This window comes from Diceros bicornis, chromosome 13 (genome assembly GCF_020826845.1).
Source record: "Diceros bicornis minor isolate mBicDic1 chromosome 13, mDicBic1.mat.cur, whole genome shotgun sequence".
Taxonomy (NCBI): domain Eukaryota; kingdom Metazoa; phylum Chordata; class Mammalia; order Perissodactyla; family Rhinocerotidae; genus Diceros; species Diceros bicornis.
The window spans coordinates 36,887,297-36,914,480 of record NC_080752.1 but is presented as its reverse complement, the minus strand read 5'-3'; the positions used below and the strand labels follow the sequence as shown (position 1 = coordinate 36,914,480).

Here is a 27,184-nt window from a genome sequence, read left to right as displayed (position 1 = left end):
ACTGAGTGACAAGCTCGCCCTGGGCTGATGAGAGAGATGTCTAGGCTTCACTCCTCCCACTGGGCTTAGGGCTCTCTGACTTGGGGGCGCCACCCTGCGCCACCTCGCAGGGGTGTTATGTGATACACAGGCTACAAGCCAGATTATCTTCCTGAAATCCAAACATTACTCTGAATTCTGAAACATAACAGGCCCTCAAGGATTTGGAATAAGGGACCCATATTTTGCAGTCACAGATACAAAAGTGCAGGGTACTGATGAGAAGGTGACGTTCTAAGCCCAGATCTGAAGGACAAGTTTGGAGTTTAAGAAACAGTGAGGTTGGGGGCCAGCCCGTGGCTTAGCGGTTAAGTGCGCGCGCTCCGCTACTGGTGGCCCGGGTTCGGATCCCCGGGCGCACACCGACGCACCGCTTGCCAGGCCATGCTGAGGCCACGTCCCACATACAGCAAGTAGAAGCATGTGCAACTGTGACATACAACTATCTACTGGGGCTTTGGGGGAAAAAAAAGGAGGAGGATTGGCAATAGATGTTAGCTCAGAGCCGGTCTTCCTCAGCAAAAAGAGGAGGATTAGCATGGATGTTAGCTCAGGGCTGATCTTCCTCACACAAAAAAAATAATAATAAAGAAACAGTGAGGTTGGGTGACTAGTTGTAGGGCTCTGTTAACACAACTTAAAAAATAACAATTAAAGAAGAAAAAGGAGCTAGGACTTGGGGCAATGGCTGAGTCACTGGGTTATGGACATGAGGTTTCCAGCAGGCGGCTGGGAAAACAGCCCTAGAACTCGGAGAAATGAGAACTGCAGCGAGGGCCAGGGGATCGTCAGCTTCAGCCGAAGCCAGGGGCAGGGGTGAGATCATTTGAAGGCAAAACGTAGAGAAAGAGAAAAGCACAGGATTCCCGATTCTAAGGGAAGTATTTCAGGGTGGGAGGAGAAGAGGCTGCAGCCTGAGGTTGGGGGGAACTCAGCATCATCCAACATGCTGTGCTGAGACCCTGTGCTGGGCATGGGGATACAAGAGGACACGAGGAGAGAGGTCCCGTCTGGTGGGAAGGGCACGTGTGGAAATAGACAGTTATGGGGGGAAAACCTAAAAATGCAATGATACAGCAACGGAGGGAGGGGAGGATATAACAAGTCTTAGACTCTAACCACCTGCCAGACCATCTCTTTGTTGTCATTATCCCCTTTATTCCTCCCCAAAACCCTATGGTGTTAGTATTTTTAATCCCATTTTACAAGTGAGGAAACTGAGGCTCAGAGAGGTTAAGTCAGGAGGCCAGTTAACTTTAATTTTGATCTAAGCCCACCATCCTAAGTAGGACCCAAAACTGAGTGGAACAGATTTGGAAAGTCTCTATCATTTTGATGCTATAGCCCACAGCAATAGCTGTGGTTCAGAGCTAAAGAAAAAGACAGTTTTTAGCCATGGATAGAGGGCATTAACCAGGACTCAGGAGGTCACCCAATCAGTTTGGCTCTATCACTCATGCTCTAAACTGAGTTCTTAGAATCAGCATAGGGTAGAAAGAACAAAGAAACAAAAGACAAAGAGTCATAATATATAAAGAGCTCATGCAAATCAATAACAAAAAAATCTAATATAAAAATGGCTAAAGAAGGGGCCAGCCCAGTGGCATAGCGGTCAAGTGTGCATGCTCCTCTTCTGTGGCCTAGGGTTTGCAGGTTCGGATCCCAGGCACGGACCAATGCACCGCTTGTCAAGCCGTGCTGTGCTGGTGTCCCATATAAAGTAGAGGAAGATGTGCACGGATGTTAGCCCAGGGCCAATCTTCCTCAGCAAAAAGAGGAGGATTGGCAATAGATGTTAGCTCAGGGCTAATCTTCCTCACAAAAAAAAAAATGGCCAAAGGATACCTACACATAAACTCACAGAATAAATACAAATAGTCAATAAACTTTTGAAAAGATGCCCAACCTCATCATTAATGAAACAAATGCAGATTAAAATCAGTAAGATTCTATTTATCACCCATGAGATTATCAAACATCTGAAACATGAATAACATACAGTGTCAGTGAAGATGTGGAGAAATGAGCACTGTCGTTCATAGTGTTGGTGGCAGTGAATTCAGTAAATCCTTTTTGGAGGACGATGGGCAATATCTATCAAAATTTTTAATGTGCCCATTTTCTGATCCCAGAAATTCTGACTTCTGTGATCCTGCTGTACCAGACACACACATGCCCAGAGATGGATGTACAGAGGGGATCATGGCAGCTTAATTTATAATTAAAAATTTAAAACAACCTGAATGACCATAAGTAGGGGAATAGTTAAGAGGGAAAATAGTAAGTGTAATAATGCATACTATGATCCCACTTATGAGGGAAAAAGTTTCTGCGTGTGCGTATATGTGTCTATATGTCTGCAAATGCACAGGAAGGTCCAGAAGGACCCTAAGAAAGTGATAACAGTGCCCACCCCTAAGGAGTGGACAGGGATTGGAAGTAGGGCATAAAAGAGACTGTAATTTGATTTTTTAAAGTAAGGATAGTTTAAAAAACAAGAAAAAGAGTGGACAAAACTTTGATGTCAGACCGTCCTCGGCTAAAATCTTGGCTCCGCCATCTGCCTGCCTATCGGTTGACTTTGGGCGAACAGCTCGGAATCTCAGTATCCCACCTGTAAAACGGGAGTGACAGTCCCGCCCGCGCAGGGGTTTTGGGGAGGTTAAACGCGATTGTGTAGGAAAAGGCTGGCACTTAGCTGGTGCCCGATGAACGATAGTGGTTATAATTATTACTGGGCATAGTCACATAGCACATGATTTTTTGGTGTTTTTCATAAACAGCGCAGGGAAAGACTTGAAACTGCATGTGTGCCATATGAAAGCAGCAAACTCATATTAAACCCATCTGTCCTGTGGAGAACCTGGGACTAATAAGCTTGGTTTTCAATTATTTTGTGCGATCCTGAGCCATCTCTCTGGAGAGAGGAGGAGGAATGAGAGAAGGAGAGGAGAGAGGAAAGAGAGAAGAGGGAAGGAATGTACAGACCAAAATAATAGCTGTAGTTTCTTGGTTAAATTAAGCACCAACCACGGAATTCATATTCTTGGCCCCCAAAGGCGTTTTAGTTGCTGTAAACCTACTTAAACACGGGCGGTGGAGCGAGGGGGCGGGCAGCTTCAGGCCAACACTACCAAGCTATATACACTTATAAATTCATAACGTACATTAGTAAAGGTCTTTGCAAAGCGGTTCACTTACTTGGGCTTTCACGAACCCCTGGAAGCTGGCCAGGGAGAGTTGTACTGCTCCATATGGTACCGCGAGGAAACTGAAGCTCAGAGAGGGTCAAGTGCCTCGCCAGGGTCACACAGCACAGCCGGGATGTGAACTCAGGCAGGCCTGTGTCACTCCACAGTGAGAGGGTTTCATTCTGAGGCCCCCGGGGGACTCCTTGTGGTCTCTGCTCCAGGTACCGTGCGGGGACGGGATGATGACAGGAGGAGCAGGGAGGTCCCCGGCCCTCGAGTGGCTTCAGGCCTGTGAGTAGCCGGGGCACGGCCTTGGACGGGCCCCGTGGCAGTGAAGGAAGGGCTCAGTGATGGAATTGTGCATCAGCCTGTCCCGGAGGGCCACGAAGGCGTGGCCTGCTGGTCCCCCCCGGGGACTTCCTGAGTCGGCTCAGGATACAGGACACAGGACTGAGGCGCAGTCCTGCCCTCAGGGAGCTCTCCGCCCAGAAAAGGAAAAAGACCCAGGATCTGACACACGGAGGACACGTGACGAACGTCACAAAAGGAGCATTTACCAGGCACACGATGGGATGGGGGGCTCAGGGGCACTCCCTGGGGGAGGTGACGTCCCAGCTGAATTTTGAAAGGATGGATAGAGCCCATCCGAGACTGGAAGATCAGGCCAAGCAAGAGAGGCCACACCACACGAGGGCCCTGGGCGGGGGGATAATTGTGCCCGATGCTTCCTGAGCACTCAGTGTGTGAGCACGGGTGCGTGGTGTGCCATCTCAGTGTACGCCCCACCCATCCTGGGAGGTAAGGCAGTGAGGAGACTGAGGCTCAGAGGGGTCAAGCGACTTGCCTAAGGTCACACAGCTAGTCATTGACGAGGCGGGACTTGAACCTGGCTCTGTGTGGTCCCGAGCGTGGGCTCAGGGCCCACCCCAGGCGAGAGAGGCAGATGCCAGAGAGAGAAGGGTCTTGAATGCCAGCAAAGGCCCTGTGGTTGGCCCAGCACAGTTAAGGGGATACGGAACCTTCAAACATACACTCCTGTTCTTTCCCTAAATGTGTGTAAATAAGTGCAATTAACATTTTAAGTAGAGTGTTGTCATAATTGTGTCGGAAATCATTTGGAAGGGACGCTGCTGACTGCTCATTTGTAATTATCTACACCAGAAATGTTCACCGACCACCCTCACACCCAGGATTTGATGCACACAAGTCTTATGATTAGTTCAGTACAACATCCTGAGTTAATCTCCCTTCTTCTCCCCTTAGCCCTCGTTCCTAGAGACAGTGCTGCTTGGGCCCTCAATGTTAAGATAATCACTGGGACTTGCAAGCATCGCTCTCTGGAGAGAGTTAGGAATTTTCTAAAAGAGAAAACCTGTAGGCTGTGGGAGTCATGGCCAGCTTCTAAGAGGGGAGAGCCTTGGTCAGATGGGTGCTTAAGGAAGGCCGCAGTGGCTCGAGGGAGGCGAGGCCGGGAGCAGGGAGAGCGGGGAGGAGGCCACTGTGTTCGTCCATGTGGGGCAGGGGGGCATACCTGATCTGAGGGCTGGAGCCCCCAGAAGGGACAGGTGTTGGGGGCAGGGGGTCGCCTGATCTGAGGGCTGTAGCAGACAGGACAGGTGTGGGGGGCAGGGGGGGCGTCGCCTGATCTGAGGGCTGGAGCCCCCAGAAGGGATAGGTGTGGGGGGCGGGGGGATACCTGATCTGAGGGCCGGAGCAGGCAGGACAGGTATGGGGGGTGGGGGAGTCGCCTGAACTGAGGGCTGGAGCAGAAGGGACAGGCGTGGTGGGCGGGGGTGATAAGAATCAACAGGACTTTGGTAAGCTGGCCACAGGGGACGGGGTGCCTAAGACATGGCACCACATCCTGGTTTCTGCTTGAGGACTGGGCGGATGATAGTGGAAAAGGACGGGCTGATGAACTCAGTTTGGTTCACAGCAGAGGATCCGTAGAGGGCCCCTAACTCTGGGCCCCCATCCTTCTAGGGGCTTCCGGGGTGGCAAGCACACAGGTGCCCATGTGGCCAGAAACCAGAGAGGGATCCTGGAGAGCACCCCCACACCCCAGGTCCCAGACGGCTCGGGGGACTTGCCTGTGGTCACACAGCAGGTCACATGGGCAGGCGGGGACTCCTGGCTCTCAGCCTGCACCCCCCGCCACGTGGCAGTGAGGGGGCCCTTCTTTCAAATAAGCGCACAAAAATAATGGACTCAAGTTGCCACGCAAACCGGAGTCGGAATTGGTCTAAATAAAAGACGGCCAGTTGTGCTAAGTTGGATTTAAGTCCTGGATGCAGAGGGAAGAACAGAAACGTTCACGTGCTGGACTTGCCGAGTGGCGAGGCCCCGCTTAACCCCAGGACAGAGTTCAGGGGTTCAACCGTGTCTTCCGTGGACGGCGCTCATTGCACCTGAAGAGGGCCCAGGAGATTTTCTCTCGATAGTGGAGGGGTATGTTTGGCTGGGGGTGGGGTGCAGGGAGTGGGGTTCCCAGCCCATGGAAGTGGAGGAGTGTCCCAGGGCGGGGACCTGCCTGGGGGGCCACGCTCGCCTCCTCCGAGATGGCGAGGGCAGGGAGACCCGCAGGCTGGGCCGGGCCTGACACAGAAGGCAGAGCTGGTCGCTCCAGCTCACAGACAGGCGGGGGACCTAGACCCCAGAGCGTGGTGGCCACCAGCTCCCCATGGTCCACCCCCGCAGGAGGACCCCCTGCTGCCTTTCTTTCTTTTCCCAGGAGCCCTGGGCCAGCCACCCGAGGGAGCTGGGAACCCCACCCCCACCCCGAGCTGAGAGCAGCTCTCCTGAGCAACATGCCGACTTGTGGAGAACTGCGTCCCGTGTCCTCATTCATTCATTCAACCCATACTCACCCGGGGCTTGCCAGGCGCTGTCCTCAGCTCAGGGTCCCAGCAGGGAGCAAGACACACAGCCTTCCTGGAGCTCCCGTGGCCCCGGGTGGCGCTCCCAAAGTGTCAGCAGCTGCTGCCACCGTGTCCCTCCGCGGGTGCAGTCGGGGCCCTGGATTCCCACAGAAGCGCCCGTCCCACCAGGCTTCCCTGGGGCCGGGCGGGCCGTCCCTGTGCTCGGGCCCCCGAGGCTGACGGCTGCCCCCTTCTCCCACCGCAGGGGGGACTGGCTGCTGAGTTTCGTGTACCGCACGTCCTCGGTGCAGCTCCGCGTCGCCGGCCTGCAGCCCGTGCTGCTGCAGGACAGGAGGGTGGAGAACGTGGACCTGTCCTCCGTCGTGAGTATCCCCTGTCCCTCCTGGGGCTCTGGCTTTGCAGTGGGGACGCCGCGTCACTCCAGCCCAGCGACCCCGGCCCGTTGTGCCCCGCGGGAGGGGGATCATAAGAATTTGCTTGGGAAGGGGTAACTCCTATTTACAGGCACCATCTTTGTGCTGGGCTTTGTCACCAGGCCCTATACACACATTATCTCTCATCCTCATGCAGCATCTGGGGCAGGATTATTGTCCCCACTTCACAGATTAGGGAAACTGAGGCTCAGAAAGTTCCTATCACACAACTAACACTAATAGCCTGGATTGAAACCTCCAGGGCCCAGCCTCTTGCCCCTACATTACTGCCCTTCCTCCACTCCTCCCCTTACTCCCCTCTCCTCCTCCCACTACTCCCCACCCCTCCCCCAGCCCAGATCCCGAGTCAGGACGGTCTGTTTCCCCAGAAGTAACCAGAGCCACCAGAGGATGCAGGTGGGGGGATTCCGGCTGGACCACAGCAGAGGCACCTGATTGCCAGGCTGTGAAACTGTGGGATGCAGAGCAGGGAAAGTGTGCTCCAAGGCCTTCCACCTCAGAATCATCTGGAGAGCTTATTTTAGACGCAGGTCCCCGGGCCCTGCTGCCCAGACCTTCTAAATCAGTCTTAGGAGTGGAGCCTGCAAGTCTGCATTGTAGACATTCTCCCCAGGGATTCTTGCATCAAAGACTAGGCTGGGCCACAGGTGCAGGAGGTTAAAAAGAATTCTTGGTGGGAGTGGAGTGGGAGGGGCCCGCCTGGGCGGCCACACAAACCTAACGTGAGTTTCCAGATCCTCATTTCCGGCCTGAAAGAACCTCATCCACCTGCCACGTGCGCATCATAGGGACTTAATAGCTCCACGTGTGGACGCGCACTCGACGCCCAGCTCTGCCCTGAGCCTTTTGCAGGCAGCAGTGTCCCCACTGTACAGATGAGGACACTGAGGCCTAGAGAGGCTAAGGGACGTGCCCAGGGTCACACAGCGGGAACACGGCAGAGCAGGACTCACATCCAGGACTGAAGCCAGCGGGCATGGCCCCTGCTCGGGCGGACGTGAGGAACGGTGGGAGAGGGGTGAGAGCGGTGAGCTGCAGCTACCTCCACCAGCAGACCTCAGCCGAGGAAAATCCGTGAGAACGAGAACCTCGGCTTCCAGTTGTGACGTTGTGGCTGCCGTTTCTCAAGCACCGAGCGCTCCCCAAGCGTCATCAGTTTCCCCGGGTCCCACAGAAGGGCAGTTTCACCCGGCTGCACCAGCCTGCCTGAAAGCAGACAGCCCAGACCCCTCCCTGGGCATCTGAGAATCCCCGGGGAGGGGCACGCTGGAGGACCCTGGCGCCTCCCCTCAGCTTCACCAGCAGCCTCCCCAACGACCCGACCCTCCACCCCCGCCCCCGGCACAGCTGACGCTGGGCTCAAGTTTGCTGCAACTCGACTGAGGGCTGAAGGGAGCATCGGGGAGTTCAAGCACTAACACGGAACACCAGCACTTGTCAGCACTGCTGCTGCGGAAGCTCTCGGCCGTGTCCTTGCCCCGAGGTCCCCTGGGCCTCTCCCTCCGCCTGCCGCCATGTTGCTGGGGCCAGCTCGTCCTCACTGGTATCTTCACTCCCTGAAACTCCCAGGACCCTAGCACAGAGTCCGAACCCGCCGGAGGAACATGAAGCAGCCCCATGCCTTCCTAACTGGCAGTTCAGGGGGCTGGCGTTGGCCCAAGAATAAGAGGAGTTTCTAGACTCATCCACAGATGAAACTGATGGCTCCTGGTTGGAGACGTCCTCCCAGGACAGATAGGAGCTTCTAGCCCGGGAGCCATGGGAGGATTTTTAGGTCATCTTTATCCCTGATCACTTGCTCCCTAGGATGGAAACCTCACAACAACCCCGTATGGTAGGTACTAGGCATCCCCGAATCACAGACTGGAAAACTGAGACTTTGGAGAATGGACTCCCATAGCCAGAGAGTCAGATCTGGACTCGGAAACCAGGTCCAGAGCCTGTGCTGTCACCGCCCCGTGGGAAGGGGCCACTGGGTAACGACACCAGGAACCCACAGGACTCACAACAATGCCTCGTGACCCGTGCCCAGGGGTCTCTGTCCTATTTGAGGGTCCCTGTACCTGAGGGGGCAGGGGAGAAGTGACTTTGTGCCCCTCCACCCTAAAAGTCTCCCTCAACCAGAAGAATCAAATGTGACAAGGAACAGCTACAATTTCCTTCTAAATGAACATTCGGTTTAAATGCCACAAAGCCCTCGCAAGAACCAGTTTCTGCCCCAGGAAGCCCCTGACTGGATACGATGGGAAAAGCACAGCCTTTGGCATCGGAGAGGCCTGGCTTAGATCCAGGCTCTGCCACTGGTATATAGGCTGTGTGGCCCTGGGCTAGTTACTTAACCTCTCTGTGCCTCAGTTTCATCATCTGTGAAATGGGGGGAATCACCTACCTGCCAGGGCAGCGCGTCTAGGCCTCCTTTCCTGCTCCTGCCCCCCCCTTCAGGTCTTCTGCAGCTTGGGTGACGTCTCTCCCTCCTCAGACTGCCTTCGTGGCAGCTTCCCAGCTCTTGCCTAATAATAGCTCTTGATCACATTAGGGGCACCTCACAGAAAGCAGTGCTTTCCTCTTCTGGGTGATTAGGGGTAATTAGCGTTGCTTTTGTGCCGCCCTCCTGTTTTCTCTGAGAATTCTTGCTGGAGCAGAGGTTGCTGGCGCGAGTTCCCATTGCTGCTGGGGGAGCGCCGCGGCCCTGTGCTGGCTCAGGGCAGAGACCCACGGGACCTGCTTTCTCCCTGCTGCTCCGAGCGGGCGGGGCCCTGCGTGAATCATCCCAGCATCAGCCCCAACAGGGTCTGCGGTGGCCCTGATCTCAGGATAGGCCTCAGCCGGGAGTGAGCAAGGGGCCGGCCCTGTGGCAGACAGGGGCGTCTCGGGGTGAATGAAGCAGATGGAGGCCGGGCCGCCCCCCTGCCTTTCAGTCCCTCCTGTGTGGGGACGGGGCTGCAGGGGGCGGAGAGTCTGCCACCCTGGGGACCCACTCACAAGGCTTCTGGGGGCAGAGACCCAGCCCAGGGCAAGACAGCTGGCTTCTAGAACTTAGCACAGGGCATGGCACAGAATAGACAATAATAATAATAACAACAGCAGCAATAGCCAGTGTGTGCCAGGCACTGCTCCACGTGCTGTACAGATCTTAGGTCCTCTGACGCTCCTAGCAGTCCAGGGAGCAGGGATAATAACCCCATTGTACAGATGTGGAAACTGAGGCTACAGGAGGGGACCCTGCATTGAGTGGCAGAGCCGGGTGAACCTGGGATCCTGCCTCAGAGCCCAGGTCTCAGCCGCCGCGTTCTGCTGCCTGCACCCACACGTCCCTGTGGCTCCGGGTCAGCAGCCTCTAACTCGGGGCCGATAGGCTTGTCACGTTGTCATCTCGTTGAATCCTCACAACCAGCCCGTGTGTGCAGGTGTCTTTATCAGCTCCGTTTTACAGATGAGGAAACTGAGGCCCGAGAGGTAAAGGAAGTCGAAGGGGCCCTATAGGCTTGGGAGGCGTTGCTGGGCAGACCTCAGGGGGTGGCAGCCGCCCCATTTGGGCGGGTCAAGGTGTCTTGCGAGGCAGGAAGCAGGAAGTGCTGAGGCCCGTTCATACCGCGTGCGTCTGGTAGAGCTGAGCACCCGTGGGCAGCAGAGGTGACATAGAAGTGGTCCCCGAGCTCACAGTCCATCAGAGAACACACTCGAGAGAGCAGACGAGGACGGTGGGGTGTGGTGAGCGCTGTCACTCAGCGTTCAGTGTGGGGAGGTCACGGAAGGCTTCCCAGCACAGGGACATTGGCGTGTATCCAGGCAGGTGGCAGATTTCAATCAAGACCGCCAGGGAGATGGTCAGGGGCTGAAATCTTTATCTAACATCAGCCATGCCAGAGCTTTCCACGGCTCAGAGAGGTTCTTTTCCCACCTGCTGTTTTCACCCCACTCTCCCGTCCCTCTGGCTGACCGTAAACCTGGAACTCTGCCAGCGAGTCCTCCCCGTGGGTCTTTGCATAATGGCAGCTCAGGGACTAGGGTTGGCTGAGTCCTGGACCATTCTAGGACAGTAGCATGGTGGAATTTCCTTCTAGAATCAGCTGTAGCCAGTGGCCACAAACGCCTCCCTTCCTTCCTGGCCTCCACCAGCCCTGACACCAGCCCCTCAACATCAAAAAGGTATAGGGAGGCAATGCTTGTTTGTCCCTGTGGATCTAGGTTTCTGCTGGCTGGAATTCAGACGTGATGGCTAGAGCTTCAGCAGCCATCTTGGGCTCCCAAATGGATCAGTCCAGTTAACCCCCTACCCCCTATTTCCCCTTCCAAGGAAACTAAGGTAAGGGAACTCATAGTTATGGAGCACCTCCCATATGCCAGGCACGTGCCTTGTGGTTTGTATGTATTATTTCTTTCCACCAACCCCATGAAGTGGGTATCACAAATTCTAATTGGGTAATGTCCGATAAAAGCATTTGGGTCATATATGGAACTTAATAGTAAGAGGTAACATGTACTGAGTTTCTGCAAAGTGCCAGACCTTTGAACTCCTTGTAGCAGACATTCCAGGAAGGTGTCGTGATCCTCATCTTACAGATGGGAGGCTAGGGTTCAGGACATCGTACGGACTCACCCAGTCACGAGCAAGAGACAAAGCCGAGGCTGGAACCCCCATTTCTCTGATCCAAACTTAGGTTCTTTCTAGTGCCATGCAGCCACTAATGTCCACCCTCTGTGCAAGGAGGCTGCCCCACCTTGGCCTGCGCTCTGAACCCCTTGTGTGTGTATACAGGTGTGTATTTTCACACTGTTTAAAATCATTTATAAAAAAAGGAACAAGAAGTAGGCAGGTTCTGGTTCTGAGAAAATAGCAAAACTGCACAGGGAATTGTCTTTTTGTGTTCTCGAGAAATCACTTGAATAACCCCGTGTGATTTGTGATTCAAATGGCAACGCATATGTTACCAGCCGGCCTTCGTGCTGTTGCCTAAGATTCCCAGCGCCAGCCTCCGCAGTGTTTTCCTGTCATCTTTAAAAACTTTTCCCTTAAGCCTGCAACGTTCCGTCTCGTGCTTGCCTTTGGCACTGACGCAGGCCCCTGGACTGGCTGGGGAGGGCACGAGGCTCCGTTTCAGGGAGCAGGTCTGAGCTCAGCAGCCTCCGCACAGCGTCTCGAGCACGCGGCACATGGCTCTGCTCTTCACGTGCTGTGTGTCATTAAACAAACCACCGCCCCTCTCTGGGCTTCACTTTCCTCATCTGTAACACAAGAATGATGTTTAAAGTCCCCCCCTCTCCGACTGATTTCCTATGAAGAGAACAGGCCTGGATTCAAATCCCAGCTCTGACACTTTTTAGCTGGATGACCTTGGGCAAGTCACCTTACCTCTCTGTGGCTCAATTTCTTCATCTACAGTTGGCAGCCAACACTGTCAAAGGAGGACATCCAATAAGTTCATTTTCTATGCTGTATTAAGGGTGCTCTGTCGGGCACTGTCCGTTATTACAGTTACGCATCGGGCATTCAGTCACACCCGTACTCTTTGCTCACTGACACATCCCAGCACAAAAATGGGGGTGTCTCTATTCTCTGAGGATGGGAGTGGGCACTTCTGAGTTCTTGGCCCTTGTCTTAGTGAAGATTCAGGTCCATATAACAGAGGCCCAGCTGAAATGGCTTAAACACACGAGTTGATGCTGTCATTAAGAAGAGTCCAGAATAAGCCGTTCAGGGCTGGTATGGTGGCTCCACAGTCTTCAGGGGTCAAAATCCCCTCTGTCTTGCTGCTCTGCCGTTCTTAGTGAGCCAGCTCATGGCCCAAGATGGCTGCTGAAGCTCTGGCCATCATGTCTGAATTCCAGCCAGCAGGAAAGAGGAACTAGGGGGAAAAGAAGAGCACTCCCTCTTTTAAAGAGACTTCTAAGGAGCAACACAGAACACTACTGCTTCATCTCATTGGCCAGAACTTGTCACAGTGCTACACTTAGCTGCAAGGGAGGCTGGGAATCTACCCAGCTGTAAACTGGAGTTCTTAAGACTGAGAGAAAAGAGGAAGAGTGAATTGTAGAAGGTACCTTGCAGTCTGTGCCATGAGTCTATTTTCAGTCCAGGAGCTTTTCACGAGGGAATCCTCAGGGCAACCCTCTGATGTAGCTCCTCTTATTGTCCCCACTTTACAGTGAGGCAAGTGGAGGTCAGAGGGATAAGGGGCTTGCCGAGTCCCAGAGCTGGTGAGCAGCAGAGCCCTTCCACTGTAACCTGAAGCTCAGGCAGAGAATGAGAACTCCACTCCAACTTTCTGTCTGTCAGGAGATTCTTTCCTGCCCCCAGAGGACCCAGATTTTGTAGAGAAACTCCCTTCCTCTTTATTTAATGAATTCTAGAGCAGCCTTGACCTAGCAGCTGCCCACCCCACCCTGGATTTCAGGGTCACTGAGAGCTTCAGTCATGGCGTTGGTGCTTGTTGGGAGAGGGCGAGGCCCAGGAGCTTGGCTTGGGGCCCTGGGGAGGGCCAGGCCCTGCCCACCCACTGTGGCCTCACTCCCTGTCCACCTGCAGGTCAGCGGCCACTTGGACTACGCCAAGCAGATGGACGTCATCCTGAAGGCTGTGGGCATCCGCACCAAGCCAGGCTGGGACGAAAAGGGGCTCTCGCTGGCCCCAGGCAGCCTCCCCCAAGAGGAGCCTCGCCAGGCAGCAGTCGCCGCCACCTCAGACAAGACCACCCCCCAGGATGGGCAGGCCCGGGGTCCTGCTCCCGGATACACCCCCAAAGTGGCCACAGCCGCTGACCCCAGCCACACCCAGGTGCCAACAGGGCTGGACCAATCTGAAGGGGCCTCCCTTGCTGCTGCTGCCAGCCCCACTGAGAGCCCCCCGACCTGCAGCCATGGTGTGGGCCCCAACCCACTGGGCTGCCCCGACTGTGCCAGCGAGACCCAGGGGCCCTGCCCCGGGCTGGACTGACCCCACAAGGGCACTCGAGCCGTCTTCCCAGATTGCTGTGTGCGGCGCTCTCCGACCCCCTCCGTCAGCTTCCCGCAGGAGCTCTGAGGAATTGCCGCCAGTGCCTTTCCTAAGCTGAAGGCATTGGGATTGAAAGGAGGGGGAATTGCAGGGACACAGGGTTCCCTGCCCGGGGAAGAAAGGCCGGTGCCCTGCAAAGCCGACCAGCCCAGTTAGAGCCCCAGGACTCCAGCAGGCGTGGGCTCCTGTACTCCAGGTCACAGTGTGGGGTCGAGCTGTCCATCAGGAGGTCCCGGGAGCTCTCTGGGGCCTGAGGCTCCACCGCCACTCTCCCCCCGCTCTTCCGTCCCCTCCAGGGCTGCCCGCCAGCCCACAGGCACTGCTACGGAGCAGGCGCAGGTGGGGAGCGGACAGCTTACTCTCTCCACCCTAGGGAGATCCGATCTGACCTGCCACATACAGCCATGCAGGCTGCGCACTGCACAACTGTAGGGGCATCAATCACATAGACGTACTGTGAAAGGCACCCCCTGAAGTTGTGCTACGTGGCGGCCCTGGATATAATTATAACAGAGCATGGTGCATAAATGCTGCATCAGCATGCACTGTGGGTGAGAACTGGGCCTGGTGATAGGAATGAATTATACAGAGGAAGGATTTCCTGTAGCAGGAACAGAGCTGATGATGATTATAATAATAAAGAATAACAATCGCTGCCACTTATTGAGTATTTACCACGTACAGAGTGCTTACGTGGAGTGTCTCAGCGGACCCTCACAACAACCCTGTGAGGTGGGTACTATTATCATCTTCATTTTACGCTTGCAGATATTGAGGCCCAGAGAGGTTGAGTAACCTGCTCAAGGTCACACAGATGGTCAGTCTCAAACTCCAGTCAGTTGCCTCCAGAGCCCCAGCTCTTAGCCGCTGTGTCTGCATCCATGGGAACCTTCTCCTTTATTCCTCCCGCTGTCCCTGAGTGACGGGGCCGGAGGTAATTCTCCCCATTGTGCAGATGGGGAGATCAAGGCCCAGGCGGAGAAAGTACTGACAAGCTCTGGAGGAGGCAGCAGGGAGGGGGAGGCAGGAGGAATTGGAATGTTGGAGCTGAGCCGGTCCTCGGGGGTATATGTATTTGTTCAATCAACGAAGATTTACGGAACTCCCGTGGCTATGAGTCTAGACAGCTTACGTCACCCATGGGAAACGGAGGCCCCGAGAGGGGAGATGACTTTGCTGAGGTCCCAAAGCAAATTAGGGGCAGAGTCTGGACCAGAACTCAGGACCCCTGTGTCCAGGGTCTCTTCCCACTTCCCCAGCCACTTCCTCAGCCCGAGTGGCCCCTCCAGTGAATCCAGTCCACACCAGTCACTGCCTTCAGCCGTGTATTGAGAGTCCAGTCAGGCAGGCCTGGGGACAGAGGAAAAGGCCCAGCGAGCACCATGGCCCCTCTGCAGCCCGTGGCCAGGGCCGGGGTTGCGTCTGATCAGCACCAAGGAGAGCGCCAGGCCGCAGTGGAGGGCCCCCTGGAGTCTGGGTTGATGGAACGTGCAGGGTGGGGGGTAGGAAAAACCTCAGACTGGAAAGGAACCTACAGCAAGTAAACTCCAAGAGTCTCCCCTCAAAAAACCCAGGCCCCTGTGCCAGGGTTTGCCTGCCTGCCCAAAGGCACCACCCCACGCCAGGACAGCTCCTCTTCAACTCTTCTGACCCAAGTGGCCACCACTCCCGTTTCCCTCACTGACCCAGGGAAGGCTAGGGGAAGTGAGGCAGAGGGCTGGTTCTGACCCCATCAGCTGGTTCCCTTCTAGATCCAGGGAAGCCAGGGTAGAGGAACACTCATCCCAGATGTTGAGCAGGAAACCACCAGCAGCCCCCTTGCCCCCGGGAGAGGCAGTGCAGCAGCCCCGGAGCTGGGATGGGGCCGCCCCGTATTAAAGCAAGGAGTGGGGGAGCCAGGGTCAGGTGATGGGAGTCTCGGCCGGGGCTGGAGAGGAGGAGGAAGATGGAAAAGGCAGTGGAACAAAGAGCCCTTCCTGGCCCGCGGCCATAGGCCAGGGGGCTGGATGGCCCGGAGTTACAACAAGAGCAGGTACCACCTACTGGCCACCTGCCAGGTGCTGGGCCTTCCACACGCTGTCCTCTTTCTCATGACACCCAACAAGGCAGGCATCGTTACCCCATTTTGTGTGTGGAATACTGGGCTCAGAGAGGTTAAGTAACCTGTGCAAGGGCCAGGAAGTAGGGGAGCAGAGACTCAAATTTGCCTGCCTGACTCCCAGGCTCAGGTGTGTTTCTGCACAGCCACATACATCCCGAGGGGCTGGCCGGTCCACAGACTCCAGCAAATCATCCTCAGGGTTAAAGGTCCTCCAAGCCAGCACATCTCAACTATAATGTGCACGCCAGTCACCTGGGGATCTTGCTAACACACAGATTCTGACTCGGCAGGCCTGGGGTGGGGCAAAGGTGTGCACAAACTCCCAGGGATGCTGATGCTGATGGCCCGTGAACTGCACTTGGAGGAGCGAGGGAGTCAGCCCTGCATGAATCCATCTGTGCAGACAGAGGCGTTCCTCCCCCGCGGTCTGATAGACTATGCAACGGAGATGACTGTCTTCATCCTAATCTGCACCAAGAGGTCCTTTTCACCGCTCCCAGAGTCCTCCAACCGCCCTCCTCACACACCCACAAGTTGCACTCGGCAATGGAGCATCCTGGAGAAAACCGTTTCTGAGCCAGCCCCTCTACGTACGGGACCTGGAGTGGGCAGTGGGGGCTGGTTCAGTGCACCCCACTGGAGCTCAGAGGGCTCCCAGGAGACCTGCAGCCTCCTGGCCTAGCCAAGAGCTGGTCCAAGGCCTCAGGGTCTTGGTTCCATCCACTCCAACTCCCCGCCGACCAGCTCCAAGCCTGGATCAGTTAGTGGGGGTACCAAGCGGACGCAGCCGCAGCTCGGGCTCCACAGGATCCATGTTGAAGAAGCTGACCGTGGCAGTGGCCCTGGCAGGTGGCAGGGGGTCCCGGGCGGCCTCTCCAGGCAGCAGCAGCTGGGCCCTGAGCTGCAGGCCTGAGGAGCCCCCCGAGCCTGAGTCAGAGTCCGAGCCCGGGGGCCGGGGCAGTGGTAGAACATGCTGCAGGCTCAGGCCTGGCCGGGGGCCACTGTGAGAGGTTCGCATGGAGGGTGAGGCAAGGCTGGCCTGGTGCTCCCGGGGGCAGCGGGGACACGGCAGGAACCGGCCCAGGGCCCGCTTGAAGTCCCGCATGAAGAGCGGGTAGATGATGGGGTTCATGGTGCTGTTACAGTATCCCAGCCACGTGAGGATGTCGAAGAGGCCTGGGGAAATGCAGCCGCACACGGCCTGGAGGGATGGGGTGTGTCATGCCTGGTCCGGAGCAGGGACGCAGACCACCCCACCCAGCATGGATGGGACAGACACACACAAACTCATCCACCACGAGAGGCAGCCCGACCTCCTCCCTCCCCGCATCTCCCTCCCTGCATCTCCCTCCGTGTTGGAGCTGGGGTGGGGTTCGGGGCCTCCCCAGCAAGGCCTGGACTCCCCTGCCCCCTACGGTGGCATTACCTGGACTATGTTGGCCACAAAGAAGGGCAGCCACGTCACAAAGAACATGCCCAGCAGGATGCCCAGAGTTAAGCTGGCCTTCAAGGCCTTCCTGCTGTGCTTGGTGGCCAGACGCCTGCTGTCAGCCGACTCCGCCCCTGGGCGTGGGGTCCTGGGTACCTGCAGAAAGGAGGGTCACATGAGTCAGGTGAGAAAGAGCCCCAGTCTGACCCTGAGCCTGGCCACACACTGAGCCTTGATCCTAATTCTAGACTGAGCCCTAGTACCAGCAATAAACTGAGCCCTGATCCTTGGCTGAGCCCCAACTGTAGTCCCAGACTGAGGCCTGACTCTGACTCCAGACTGAACCTCGACCCTGGCTCCAGACCAAGCCCTGACATCAGCAGTAAACCAAGCTCTGCTCATGGTCCCAGACTGAGCCCTGATCCCTACCATAAATTGAGCTCTGTGTAACCAGGGTCTCAAACTGAGCCTCAACCCTGGACCAGACTGAGCCCAACCTTAGCCCCAGACTGAGCCCTGACCCAGAAATAGACTGAGCCCTGATCCTGGTCCTGCACTGAGCCCTGACCCTAACCCAACACTTCACAAGGGGCTCTAGGAAGTGCAGCGAGACAGAGCAACACAAATCAAACAGTTCAGAAGACCTACCCTCCTGCCAAGGACAGCCCTCAACACGGCCGACACACATGACCACGGGCCCCGGCACCTCCCAAAGCTTTTGGAGCTACAAGAATTACTTGCAATTGAACAGTGCTTGACAAAAGAGGCCCCGTTGCCATCCAGAGCTTGGCAATCTCTGTGTATATGGATTCTCTTCGTATTTTGGAGTAATGGTTTTGCCTGTGCCATTACCCTCATGCTCCACAAAATAAAGTGCTTTTTATGAAAACATGTGCAGAGAGCAAATGTTTGCAATGAAATCTATTATAAATTACCAGGGGTACTAGTGACCTTTGCATCTTACAACTCAAATGACACTGTGGACTAGCAGGCACCCCCCATTCCCAAATGTGAACTTCCAGAGCAGGAGCGGGGGAGACAAGGAAGATGTGGAAGTTGCTCCACGGAGCCATGGGAAGGAGGGCATGGGCATGAGGAGGTGAGACTTTGGCTTTACAAGCCGGTGACCGGCAGTCCCAAAACATTAAAAGGTTCTCTGAGCCAGATGGTCCTTTAGCCCAGTGGTTCTCTTAACTTTTTCAACGTCACGAGCCCCTTGTGAGTCTAATGAAATGTACAAAACCTCTCCCCAGAAAACAGAAAGCTTATAAATTTTTACACACACACACACATACGTAGAAGAAAAAAAATTCCCACACTTCCGGGGGGTTCCGAGATCACCCTGAGGTCCATCCATGAAGCCCCTAGAGGTCCGTGAAAGCTGAGGTGTGAAGCCCTCCTCTAAACCACGTGTTATAGTCAATTTGGATTTTCATACATTCAATTTACACAAAGTGAGCCCCACCTACGCTTACAACTTAAGTAAATATCAGTGTGCAGAGGTGTGCACAATTCATTGAACTATGTGAAGGTGTGTGTGCGGCCTGGGAACACGCCTGGGCTTTGAAAACCAAGGATGCTGCCAACATCTCCTAAACTGCGTGAGAGTCCAGCTTAGTTCCTGAGGCAGCCAGTGGGGGGTTGGGTATGGGGAGATGAAAGAGTCAGAAGGAGGCAGGAAGGGAACCAGATTCCCAAGCAACCTCCGCAGATGGAAAGGGGGCGGAGGAGGCAAAGCCAAGAAGATGTGTCAGCCCCGCAGAGCACAAAGCCAAACCTCCACCCAGCTCTCATGGGCAGGAGCTCCCCTTGCAGTCCGCTCCTCTCTCCCCACCTCCGCAGGGTAGCCAGTCTTTGTGTCCTGTCCATGGTGCTGAAACCCCAGCTTCATGCCATCTTTCTATAGGTCAGGGGGCCTGATTCTGGAATGGCAGTGGGCAGGAAGGGGGAGACAAAGCACACTGTAACTCCCACCTCTCAATGTGTTTATCCAGGTGAAAGCTGGTTAGACGAATATCAAGGACAAATTCACAAAGAGCAGCCAGAGTCCCTTGATTTCTCCCCTTTGTCTTGGGGCAGCATTGTGCAGAGGCAAGAGCTGGGCTTTTAAGACAAGTGATCATGCCCCTACCACTTACTCACTCTGATCTTGAGAGAGTCTCTGTTTCCACATCTGTAAAATGGGAGAAACAACACTCAGCTTATGGAGTTGCCGTGAGGCTGCGGATACTAAATGCATGCACAGTGCCCCACATAGAGTAAGTGCACAATACATGTAGCCCTGATGTTGGCCCAGTGGTATGTGTATGAGGTTAGGGAAATGTTAGCATCCTTCGGAGCCCGGTCCTTCTGCAAGCAGCTCGGGCTCAGTCAAAGTAGCACAGATGTCAGGACAAATGCTCTGACTCACCACGCTGTAGCAAGGGAGGAGAGGAGGATCTGCTTCTCTCTTTCCTCTTCTAATTTTCTCTCCTCCAGAGTGGACTCTATGGCCCCACTATGGTCAGCCTGGAGGAAGAGGCTCCTACTTCCCCAAAAGAATCTCCTAAGATCTGCCATGCCTTCGAATTGCTGCCGTCCACAGGGATAGACAACAGGGGAGGGGAGCCATTGTCTCTAGCAGGCCCACTCGTACAGGAACCCCTCTGACCCCTGGTGACAGGAGAAGCCTTGACCTTGTGAGAGCTCTGGGGCGCTGGGAAACTGAGACACTTGGGGAGATATCTTGAGGGCAATCATCAGGGAGGGGGCTCCAGAGAAGGAGATAAAGATGACCTGAATTTCCTTCTTTAGTCTTCCCAGGAAGAACCCTGTGTTTTCCTTTCTCCTCTTCTTGCCAGAGAGTTGACCCAAGAACACAGGCAAGAGAGAAGAGAGAAGGAAACTGAGGCTCCGAGAGGATAGGGGACCTTCTCCAGATCACATTGAGCCAGTACAAGGCCTCAAACCAAACACCTCAACTGACCCCAAATCAGCACCATCATTCCCATTTATTGAGCACTTCTGTGCATCAGCATTTGATATTCATTCTGTCATTCAATCTTTATGGAAGGCAGGTATTATTACACCCTTTTTGCAGATGAGGTTCAGAGAGGCAAAATGACTTGCCAGGAGTCACACAGCAGGTAAGTGTTGAGTCCGGGATTCAAAGTCATTTCTGGCTCCAGAAACTGCACTTTTTCCACTTCGCCATGCTGCTTCCATTTTTGGGGGTGGAATCCTCGGGCCACAGTAAGGGTTGGGTTCCAGAAACCCCACCACCATGACTGAGAGGCCCTCATGGGGCAGAAGCCAATGGCAAGCACCAGCCATGCCCTGAGGTCTGGCTGAGGCCAGCCTCACCCTCGCCACTTCCCTCTGCCCTGTGGCCACCCCATGGCCCCTCATGGCCACGTTCTTTTGTTTGCATGTCCCTTATACATGTCCATGGCATGTGTCACTGTCAGAGGGCAGCTGCCTGGAGGACAAATTGGCAGCGCCCTTCCAGGAGGCAATTCCACTTACAGGTTCCTGCATCTGTAAACACCCAGCGTGTACAAGAATGTGCACCACAGCACTATTCATGATAGGGAAAAATCGGAAATGGTCTAAATGTCCATCAAAAGGAGAATGACTGAATAAACCACAGTACATCCCCACTATAGAACACCACACAGATGCTTAAAAGAATGAATCAGATGGAAAGATCTGCAAGACGTATTAATAAGTGATAATGGCACATTGCAAAACTATAGATACCACAAGATTCCGTTTGTTTAAAAAAGTACACCAAATACTTAGTTTCTTTGGGTATGTAAACAAATATGTAACCCCATAGAAAGGACCAGAAAGACATATCCTAAATGATGAGAGTGTCCCTTGGAGTGGAAGATGATTGGACGGAGGTTGGAGGGGTCTTTTACTTTATCTCTGTTGTTGAATTTTTTTTTCCCCAAAAGCCCCAGTAGATAGTTGTATGTCATAGCTGCACATCCTTCTAGTTGCTGTATGTGGGACGCGGCCTCAGCATGGCCGGAGAAGCGGTGTTTCGGTGCGCGCCCGGGATCCGAACCCGGGCCGCCAGCAGCGGAGCGCGCGCACTTAACCGCTAAGCCACGGGGCCAGCCATCTGTTGTTGAATTTTTATTATAAAGTGTGCTTATGTATTCCCTTGTGTGATTTAAAATGTCTATGATCATCCAATCATTATGTGAGGGTTACAGGGCAGACTGTGGAGCCAGGCGGCCTGGCTTCAAATCGTGGCTCTGTTACTAACGAGCTGAGTGACCTTAAGCGAGGAACTTCGCCTCCCTGTGCCTCAGCTTTGTCATCTGTAAAATGACAGTCATAATGGTATCTATCTTGTAGGATTGTAGTAAGGTTTAAATAAGATAATATACAGAAAGTTACTCAAACAGTGCCTGGTGCATACTAAGCAACATAGTGTTAGCTATCGTTGTTGTTGTTGCTGCTGCTTATTGTTATGAGTGTCCAACTTAGCTCTTTGATAATGGTGGTGACACTGCTGGTGACAGCAATGGTGGTTTTTTTCCCCCCTAGAAAGGCTCAAAGGAGTGAGCTTCCTAGAACCATATATTTTAGCACCAAGAGGAAAGAAGAGGAACTAACATATGTTGAGTGCCAGGTCTACATATAGTATCTCATTGATTCTTCAAACACCCTCATGTGATAAATAGCATTACCCCTGGGGTACGGGGAGGTGAAATGACTTGTCCAGAGTCATCCGGCTGTGATGGAAAGGAGGCAGAATTTGAACCCATGACCAGCCGGACACACGAGCTCCCACGCCCAGCCCTGGCTGCACCAGGCCGCCTCGTTCAGAGCAGCAGCCAAGCCTGCCGTGCTCAGCACTGATCCTCTGACACGCTCTCCCCAGTTCAGCCCCTCCTCCAGCTCCGAGATATTTCTGTGATCACAGCCTCCTCTGAGGAGGAGGAAGCAGAGACGGAAGGGAAGATGGATCGTCGACAGAATGATGCATAGTTGGGTGAGGGAGGGTGGGGAGGAGGGAAGGAGGAGAAACTGATGGGAAAGAAGGGGGAGAAAGATAGGGGGAAGCAGAAGGAAGGAAGAGAATGGGGAGAGATGGACCTGCAGGACAGAGGGGTGGGAGAAAGGGAGAAAGATGAGGTACAGAGGAAGACGATGGGGAGAGAGCTATGGACCACAGAGACACAGGAGTCCTGGCAGAGAGAGAAAGAGGCTGGGTAGGCAGAAACCTCCAGCCTGGTCTCCTTCTGCTGCCCTCCGTCGGGCTGAGCTCCCATACTGGACTTTCCCAAGGATGAGCACCATCCCCACGCACGTACCCACCTTTCACACACACACACACACACACACTCCTGCCCTCGCAGCATCTCACTCTGACACCACTACCCCCATGCCCCTCTCTCCATCCCCAGCCCTCAGCTCCAAGCATGGCCCCTTTCTCACAGCCCCTGGGGCCAGAAAGATCTGGCTGAAATCACTGAGCCAACTGGTGGCTTTTCAAAAGCCCATTCACATAAATAGGCAGACATGGCGGATAGGGGGACAAGGAAAATTCCCAAGGCTGCTCAGGTCGCATGTTCTCAACCCCAGGGGAGCTGTGCCCAGCTCCCTTCCCTCTACGGGAAAGCTGAGTCTGGACTGGGGAAGGGAGCTAAGGGCTAAGTGGGGCTGGGAACGGGAGGAAAAAGGTCTAACACACCCCAAGTTTTGTTCATTCTCATCAGTTCCTTTAGGTCCCGTCACTGAGAGAGCCTCCACCCCTAGGCTGGAAGCCCGGTTTCCAGGGCAGGCCAGCTCAGGTTGGGGAAATGGGTCATGACCCAGGAGGCCAGAGTGGAGGCAGCATCCTAGAAGCAAATTCCCAAAATGCAGGCAGTTTTCCAGGCAGTTAGAAAAATGGGCTCACGGAAGGCTTGCCTAGGAGCTGAGTGGTTTGGAAGCAAGGGCAGTGGCGGGGTCTGACATCCCACATTCAAACCAAGGGAAAGGCTTTCCAGAAAGTGGGAGGTATTAACATAAACACGTTTCTGGCTTGAGAGGCCCGCAGGTCATTCTGCCTGGGAGGTAGGGTGCCGGCCTAAATGACCCAGGAAGATTCCCCCCAGCATTTGCTTTTAGGGCTCCTTGTGACTTCTTTGCTTCAGTTTGCAAACGCATGCACAGCAAATAGATTTTGAATGTTCCCTGGGTGAGGCACCCCTCTTATAAGCTCCATAACCCCCATCATGATAGGGTTTCATGATCAATGTCCATCTCCCCGACGAGAACATAGATTCCAGGAGGGCAGGACCCTCTCTGTCCTGTTCATCACCGCATCCACAGGCTAGAACAGCTCCTGCACAAAGTAGGTACTCAATGCTTGTTACCGAGCAAATGAATTAATGTGCTAAAGAGCGTAGGATCCATCAGGTACAAGAACTGACTCTGAAAGGAGTGGGAGAAAGGAAGCCATGTGAACGGGGTTGCATCCCAGGCTCCGTGGAGCCCTGCATACATTTCATTCCTTCCATCAACGTGCACTGAGCACTTATGAGGTACCAAGGGCTGTTTCACGTGCTGGGAAAACAGCAGTAACGAGGGAGAGAAGTTCCTGCCCTCCCTGAACTTACATTCCCGTAGGAGGGAATCAGCAATAAAGAAAATAAAGAAAAGGGAAAGTATATAACGTGTCAGATGTGGGAAGTGCTGCTGAGAACAACGCAGGAAATCAGGGCTGGAGGGACCTGGGGACGTGTGGCTGTTGCTACCCTTGATCCATTAGGGCGGACAACAAAGAAGAAAGTGATGGACGTTAGGGAGGACCATACGGAGACGAGGGGAAAGGGCACTCCAGGTCGAGGGAACCACAAGTGCAAAGACCTTGGCATGGAAGTCCGTCTGGTGCCTTCTGGGAACCTCCAGAAGGGCCACGGGGCTGGTGCAAAGAAAGGGAGGGGGAGGAGGTGGAGCTGGAGAGGTTGGCAGGGTGGCATCCTGAGGCCAGATCCCGACAGGGGTCTCCTCTTCATCTCGACAGCAACCGGGAGCCACTGAAGGGTTTGAAGCAGGGGAGTGACAGGATCAGTTTTTTTTTTTTTTAATTGCTCTGGCTCCTGTGCAGAAAATGGTTAGGAGAGGGTCTGGTGTGGAAGCCGGGGGAGCCAGCAGGAGACTATCGAAGGCTCCCAGGTGAGAGGCGATGGTGGCTTGGGTTAGGAAGGTGGCACTGGAGAGGGCACGGGTTTAGGAAGCAGCACCAATAGGTCCTGCTAATGAATCGGGTGAGCATGAGGGTGAAAAATTATTCCTAAGTTTCTGGTGTGTGATGCACTGATGGTGCCATTTGCCATGAGGGGGAAGATCAGGAAGGAGCAAGTGGGGAGAGTTGAGACACTGGATTCCCTTGCAGCTGTTACCTTCCAGAAGCCTGCCTCACAACCTGATGGGGCTGTCTCATGGACAGTGGGGCATTGAGTCCAATTTAGAAGAAATGTGGGAGCTGGGAATGGCCACTAGAAGGTCGCCAGCAAGTGTATATGTATTGGGCAGGCCCCGTGGCTTAGTGGTTAAGTGCGCGCGCCCCGCTACTGGCGGCCGGGTTTGGACCCCGGCGGCGCACAGAGGCACCGCTTCTCCGGCCATGCTGAGGCCGCGTCCCACATGCAGCAACTAGAAGGATATGCAGCTATGACATACAACTATCTACTGGGGCTTTGGGGGAAAAAAAAAGGAGGAGGATTGGCAATAGATGTTAGCTCAGGGCCGGTCTTCCTCAGCAAAAAGAGGAGGATTGGCATGGATGTTAGCTCAGGGCTGATCTTCCTCACAAAAAAAAAAAAAGTGTATATGTATTAAGTGATGGGTGCCCAGTAGGCACCCAATGGCTGCTCACTGCTCTCCATCCCACAAGCCCAGGTCTCCCTGTGTACCCGGGGTACCTGCAGCGTCTCCAAGGCCTGGCCCGCCATGCCGGTGGTGAGGGAGGCCACCTGCACGGCCTGCTTGCGGGCGGCCAGCAGGATCCTGCTGTAGGTGAAGCAGATGGCGCCCGAGGGCAGGAAGAAGGTGAGGCCCGACGCCACGAGGACGAAGGGCAGGCTGGCCAGCAGGCGGCACTGGCCCGGGGCGGGTGCCCGCGCGCGGCCCAGCTCGTGCCAGCCCAGCAGCAGGGGCAGGAAGGAGGCGAGCGCGGCGAGGCTCCAGGCGCCCAGGACCAGCGCCAGGGCGCGCGGGGGAGTCATGCGCAGCTTGTAGCGCAGCGGCGAGAGGATGAGCAGGTAGCGGTCCAGGCTGATGAGGCAGAGGTTGAGGATGGAGGCGCTGCAGCACATCACGTCGAAGGCGGCCCAGAGCAGGCAGAGGCCGCGCGCCAGCACCCAGCGCCCGTACAGCGCGTTCAGCATGGCCGGCGGCATCACCACCAGCCCCACCATAAGGTCCGAGGTGAAGAGAGACACCAGGAAGAAGTTGGACGTGTTGCGCAGCGCCGGCTGCGTGCAGATGAGCGCGATGAGCAGCGAGTTGGCCGCAGCCGTCAGCGTGATGACCACACACAGCGCGGCTGCCGCCCAGACGCTCCCCTCCGGGTCCGACGGCGGCCCCGATCCCGAGTCTAGGGTGCTGTTGTTGGCAGGGCCTGGATCTGGGACCATGGGGGCGGGGGATGGAGGGCGAGGACTTGAGGCCCGAGAGGGGTCCCGAGGACTGCTGGGAAGACAGCGTGAGGGACCCGGAGGAGCAGAGTCTGGAGGGGCGTCGTCGGTGAGAACAGACCCCCCAGGAGAGCAGGTGCGAAGATAGGGACAGGGCGCTAGATCACGGGCAGCGACCCGGGGAGGATGGAGAGGGGTTATAGGGGCGTCCTCGGGTCTGGGGCAGGGACACCCGGCGCAAACGGGTAGAAAGTTTGGGAGGTGGCACTTGAGAAGCAGAGTGCCCTAGCAGGAGCGGGCGGAAAGTCAGGAGGACGGGGAGGCCAGAGGACTCTTGAGGTTGGATGGGTGCCAGCAGAGCCCGCTAGAAGGGGCGGGCGGTAAGATCCGGGCAGGGGCGCCTCCCTGGGGCAGGGACCCCGGGGAGGTGAGAGCGGGGGGTGAATGGCCGCTCTCAGGCCGGGGGCAACCTCCCCCGCGGCAGGTGGGCTTGTGGGGGCGCCAGATCGGGAGCCCTAGCACTGGGGTCGCAGGGTCGGGGCCCACGGGCCAAAGCAAAGCCCTCGGCGGGGAAGGCAGGTCTCAGAGCCGGCGCTGGGACCCCCCGGGCTTGAGCGGACACGGTCCCCTGCGGCGTGCGGCGGGCGCCGGGTGGGCCGGCCCGCGGGAGAGGAGGAGCAGTGGCCGCGCCTCCGCCTCCTCCCCACCCGGCCGCCGGGTCGCCGGCCCCGCTCCCGCCCGCGCTCGGTACCTGGGCGCTCGGCGCTGCTCCGCCACCGGCGACTGCGGCAGGGGCCGCGGGGCTGGGAGAGGAGGAGGCGGCCGCGGGCGGGGCAGGCGCCCAGGGAGCCCGGGAGGCGCCGCGAGGAGCCGGGGCGCGCGGAGGAGCCGGTGGGCGCTTCCAGGAGCGCGCGGTCCCCGCCGCGGAGCCTGCGCCCCGCCCCGCGGTGGGCGGGGAGAGCCGAGCCCCGGCCTCGCAGGCGGCGGCGTCCCTGGTACCCCAGGCCCGTGGAGGGACAATCCGGACGCCCCAGCTGCGCCAGGTCGCCTCCCCAGCCGTGGCAGCCTCCACACCCCTGCATACCCCTCCCCAGCCCACACGTGGCGGCGGCGCAGGAGGAACTCAGAGGAGGGGACTGTGGCCCGCCTTTATCCAAGGCTGCCCGCCACGGCGGGGCTGCCCACCCGCAGCGGGGTCACCGTGCTACCAGGGGGAGCCCCTGGGAGATGCTTGACACCCAAATGTGTGCACACACGTATATACACATATGTACGTATACGTAATATTATATATGATGTATAATAACCTATACAGTAATTCCTTCAAACCTGTAGTTTAAACAGCAGGTCACCTCCTCCTCAGGGTCTTTTGAGCAGAAACCATCCCGTTTGTTCCCCAAAAGCACCAGGCACTAAGGATGAGGTCCCTGGCCTGTTGTCACTTCCGGCCTGTTCTAACAGTGTGAACAGATTTGGGAATCCCCAGGCCAGGTGGG

At 55.8% G+C, this 27,184-nt stretch overlaps 2 protein-coding genes across 4 annotated transcripts in view; one reads left to right on the top strand and one right to left on the bottom strand.

Annotated features, from left to right (window-relative positions):
• Nucleotides 1–17,940, top strand: part of TMCO4 (transmembrane and coiled-coil domains 4) — a 100,379-nt gene extending 82,439 nt beyond the window's left edge. For all 3 annotated transcript variants that reach the window (XM_058553079.1, XM_058553078.1, XM_058553077.1), the window contains 2 exons: nt 6,354–6,471; nt 13,070–17,940. In XM_058553079.1, the coding sequence (XP_058409062.1) occupies nt 6,354–6,471; nt 13,070–13,477 (526 nt within the window). In that variant the 3' untranslated portion in view covers nt 13,478–17,940. The remainder of the gene's footprint in view (nt 1–6,353; nt 6,472–13,069) is intronic.
• Nucleotides 16,396–25,688, bottom strand: HTR6 (5-hydroxytryptamine receptor 6). Its single transcript, XM_058553080.1, has 3 exons — nt 24,975–25,688; nt 17,065–17,223; nt 16,396–16,839 (listed from the first exon to the last, which is right to left on the bottom strand). The coding sequence occupies exons 1-3, from the start codon at nt 25,686–25,688 to the stop codon at nt 16,396–16,398; spliced, it is 1,317 nt and encodes a 438-aa protein (XP_058409063.1).
• Nucleotides 25,689–27,184: the final 1,496 nt, after the last annotated feature.